Raw genomic sequence first — 3,132 nt, forward strand, 5'->3', positions numbered from 1 at the left:
TCACAGAAGTTCTGACCTTTCACTACCACCAATACATGGAAGATGTATCCTCTTGACTTACATGTTTAAAGACATAAAGTATTATATTGGACTGGTCCACATTTATGTCACCTTCTGCATCTCCTAAATTGCTTTGATATTTTAAAGGCTTTCTGAAAGTTTACAGCTGCACCTGAGAGGAATTCTGTTTTACCCTAGCTAACAGTCCCCTGATCTGTTCAATGGTGCCCTCTTTTCAAAGCCCTGATGGGTCTTGAACTGTAATTGTAATACCTCAACTCCATACCTATAGGAGAGCTTATTGTAAAATTCCACACTCACACTTTCAGATCTTTCACAGCTGAAGCAGAAGCCCCTTCCTTATCTCGTGTGTCCCTTGTCCCAAACCCGCTCCCTTTCCTGCCCCCACACAATTGCAGGTCTTTAGGGTGTCAGATGAAGAGCATAACTAGTCTCTATTACTTAGACTTTGGGCTATTTTAATTGAAGGTTCATGTATATAGTACAGACTTCAGCCTTCCATTTGCTCAAAGAATTCAGCAATCATGGGGTTTAAAATGATTTGTACCAAAGTATATTCCTGCTATTGAGCATCCTGGGTTCACAGAAGGAACCATACAATGCAATGGCAACAGAGAAACTCGTTGATAGATAGGCCTGTTACAAAGAGCAATGACAATGCTGGATAAATCAAACAGGGGAACAGTAAAAGGTGCACACCAGCTATGCAAGGCATTATTTGCAGATGATTCAGGGAAGTTACCCTAAGATAACAGTCTGGTTAACTGGAGCTTTGGGTTGTGGGGGAGGTGAGACTACTTCCACCGTTAAGACACATATCCATTGCCATCCTCTTCTTAGTCTTTAGCACACACTAGCTGCCAATGAATATTTGTGTAATAAATGGAACACCTGCCAAACTATGGGATGTTTTCAAACAAACTCTAAAATTCTGTGACGATCTCTTCCGTGCATGCAGGACCCATCTATTGCAAGCTCTGTGGGAGAGAAGTGGCTTGCCTGAAAGTGAAGCATGGGGCTTCAATTGGCCATAGTTCATTTGGTTTAATAGTGGGAAAGTGGGAAGAGAAACAAGCTTCTTAGAAATAGAAGATCAGCCTCCAAGCTTGACTCCTACATTATTGTCTGACAGGTTTCTACCCAACTTCTCCTGTCTCCATCTGTGGACTTGAGGTACCCGAAGAATTAGCCAGGGGCGATTCTGTGGTTTTGACAGGGAAGCTTCTGTGGGGCACCACGTCCTAGTCATCTTCCTTTTCTCACCTGCTCCTGCCATGCTGCTTATTTCTTCTCTGCAAGATGCAGAGGTCAAAGCACGTTCCTGTGCGGTGATGAAAAGCTCCCAGGATCAGCCCCCTGGCTGGCAGCACACCCTCCAGGATCCAGGGAGTGCCTCTAGGATTCCGTGGGTGCGCTCTTAGATTCCCCCAACTCCACAGCGGCTTCTCTGGCTCCTGTCTGACACTTAAGGAGCATCTCAGAGTAGCTACGGTCCTTTGCGCCCTGGGGCACCAGCAGCACTGGCAGGAAAGGGGATCAGAGGCGGGAAAGGAAATGGGGGGCGCGGGGGCTCCTAGGCTTCAGCTGCAGCAGCTGCAGCAGCGGGCAGAGGGGTGGAGGGTGCTGAGCAGGGCTGGAGTCGGGGCCAGGAGGGAGGGAGAGAAGGCAACGGGGAGAGCGGGGAGGCTGTGCCAGGCGAACCGGAGGGGTGCTCTGCGCTCCCCCGCCCTCCTTCCGGGAGCGAGGATGCAGACTCTAGAACTGGTGCTGCTGGGCTGAGGCGGAGGCAGGGGATTTGCAACGCGCGCGGCTCTGCTAGTGTGTCTCCTGCGAGCGGAGAGGCGGGGGGAGGCGGAGGACCGGGAGGCGGAGGAGGAGGAGGGGGAGAATGCCTGGAGCTGCCACCGCCGCCGCCGCGATGCTCCCGGCTCAGGAGGCTGCCAAGCTATACCACACCAACTATGTGCGGAACTCGCGGGCCATCGGCGTGCTGTGGGCCATCTTCACCATCTGCTTTGCCATCGTCAACGTGGTGTGCTTCATCCAGCCCTACTGGATCGGCGACGGCGTGGACACCCCGCAAGCCGGCTATTTCGGGCTCTTCCACTACTGCATCGGCAACGGCTTCTCCCGGGAGCTGACCTGCAGGGGCAGCTTCACGGACTTCTCCACGCTGCCCTCGGGCGCCTTCAAAGCCGCCTCCTTCTTCATCGGCCTCTCCATGATGCTCATCATCGCCTGCATCGTTTGCTTTACCCTCTTCTTCTTCTGCAACACAGCCACCGTGTACAAGATCTGTGCTTGGATGCAGCTCACCTCCGGTGAGTGCGCGCTCACCTCCGTGGAGGCGGGGGACCCTTGAGTGTCCGAGCTCGGGAGGGGTTGGAGTGGGAGGGACCGCTCCCTGAGCTCTGCGGTCCGGACAACTTAATCTTCTCTCAGACTGAGGAGAGTGGAAGGAGGAACCCCCGGTTCCTCAGCCTTGGCACCGGCGCCAGGTCTCCAGGCTTTTTCCGAACCTCCTGAGTGCTAGGGACGCCACCCAGAGGGACGCCCTGGAGGTTGAGCCCTTGTTGGATAAAGTCCGCTCAGAGCTGAAGATGGGGGGGGGGGGGGGAAGGGGGCGGAGAAGTGGCCGCTTAGAGACAGTGTGTGTGTGTGTGTGTGTGTGTGTGTGTGTGTGTGTGTGTGTGTGTGTGAGCGCGCGTGCGCAAGCACGCTGAGGGACTAGGGAAGACTGATACAAGCAGGTGAAAAGCGGATTTAGAGATGCTGTAGTAGAAGGATCAAGTCAGCCTGTTCAACCCTTTCCTAGGATTATTTGTCTTTGCTCCAGGGTGTGTGTGTGAGGGGGGCGTGTAAATTTGTCTTGGGTAACCATAAATATTTTATCATCCATCTGGTGATGAGTAAATCTTAATTTTGCTTAACACCCCCACCTTGCGTTTTTCTTAAAAAAAAAAAAAAATGTAGCTTAGAGTGTTCCTTAGCAGTTTCCCAAAGCCACACCCCCAGAGTCTCCTTGTCAGCCAAGGTCCTTCCAATTTGTCTCTAAACAAATAGGGAGGTCTTGAGGGAGTCGGGATTTCTCAAGATCTCATTTTGGGGAAG

At 52.3% G+C, this 3,132-nt stretch overlaps 1 protein-coding gene across 1 annotated transcript; it reads left to right on the forward strand.

Moving 5' to 3' along the window:
- Nucleotides 1-1,692: 1,692 nt before the first annotated feature.
- Lhfpl3 (LHFPL tetraspan subfamily member 3) lies at nucleotides 1,693-2,465 on the forward strand. Its single transcript, XM_037203575.1, has one exon. The coding sequence runs from the start codon at nucleotides 1,910-1,912 to the stop codon at nucleotides 2,381-2,383; it is 474 nt and encodes a 157-aa protein (XP_037059470.1). The 5' UTR covers nucleotides 1,693-1,909; the 3' UTR covers nucleotides 2,384-2,465.
- Nucleotides 2,466-3,132: the final 667 nt, after the last annotated feature.

Source organism: Peromyscus leucopus, chromosome 3 (assembly GCF_004664715.2).
Source record: "Peromyscus leucopus breed LL Stock chromosome 3, UCI_PerLeu_2.1, whole genome shotgun sequence".
In the NCBI taxonomy this organism is placed as follows: Eukaryota; Metazoa; Chordata; class Mammalia; order Rodentia; family Cricetidae; genus Peromyscus; species Peromyscus leucopus.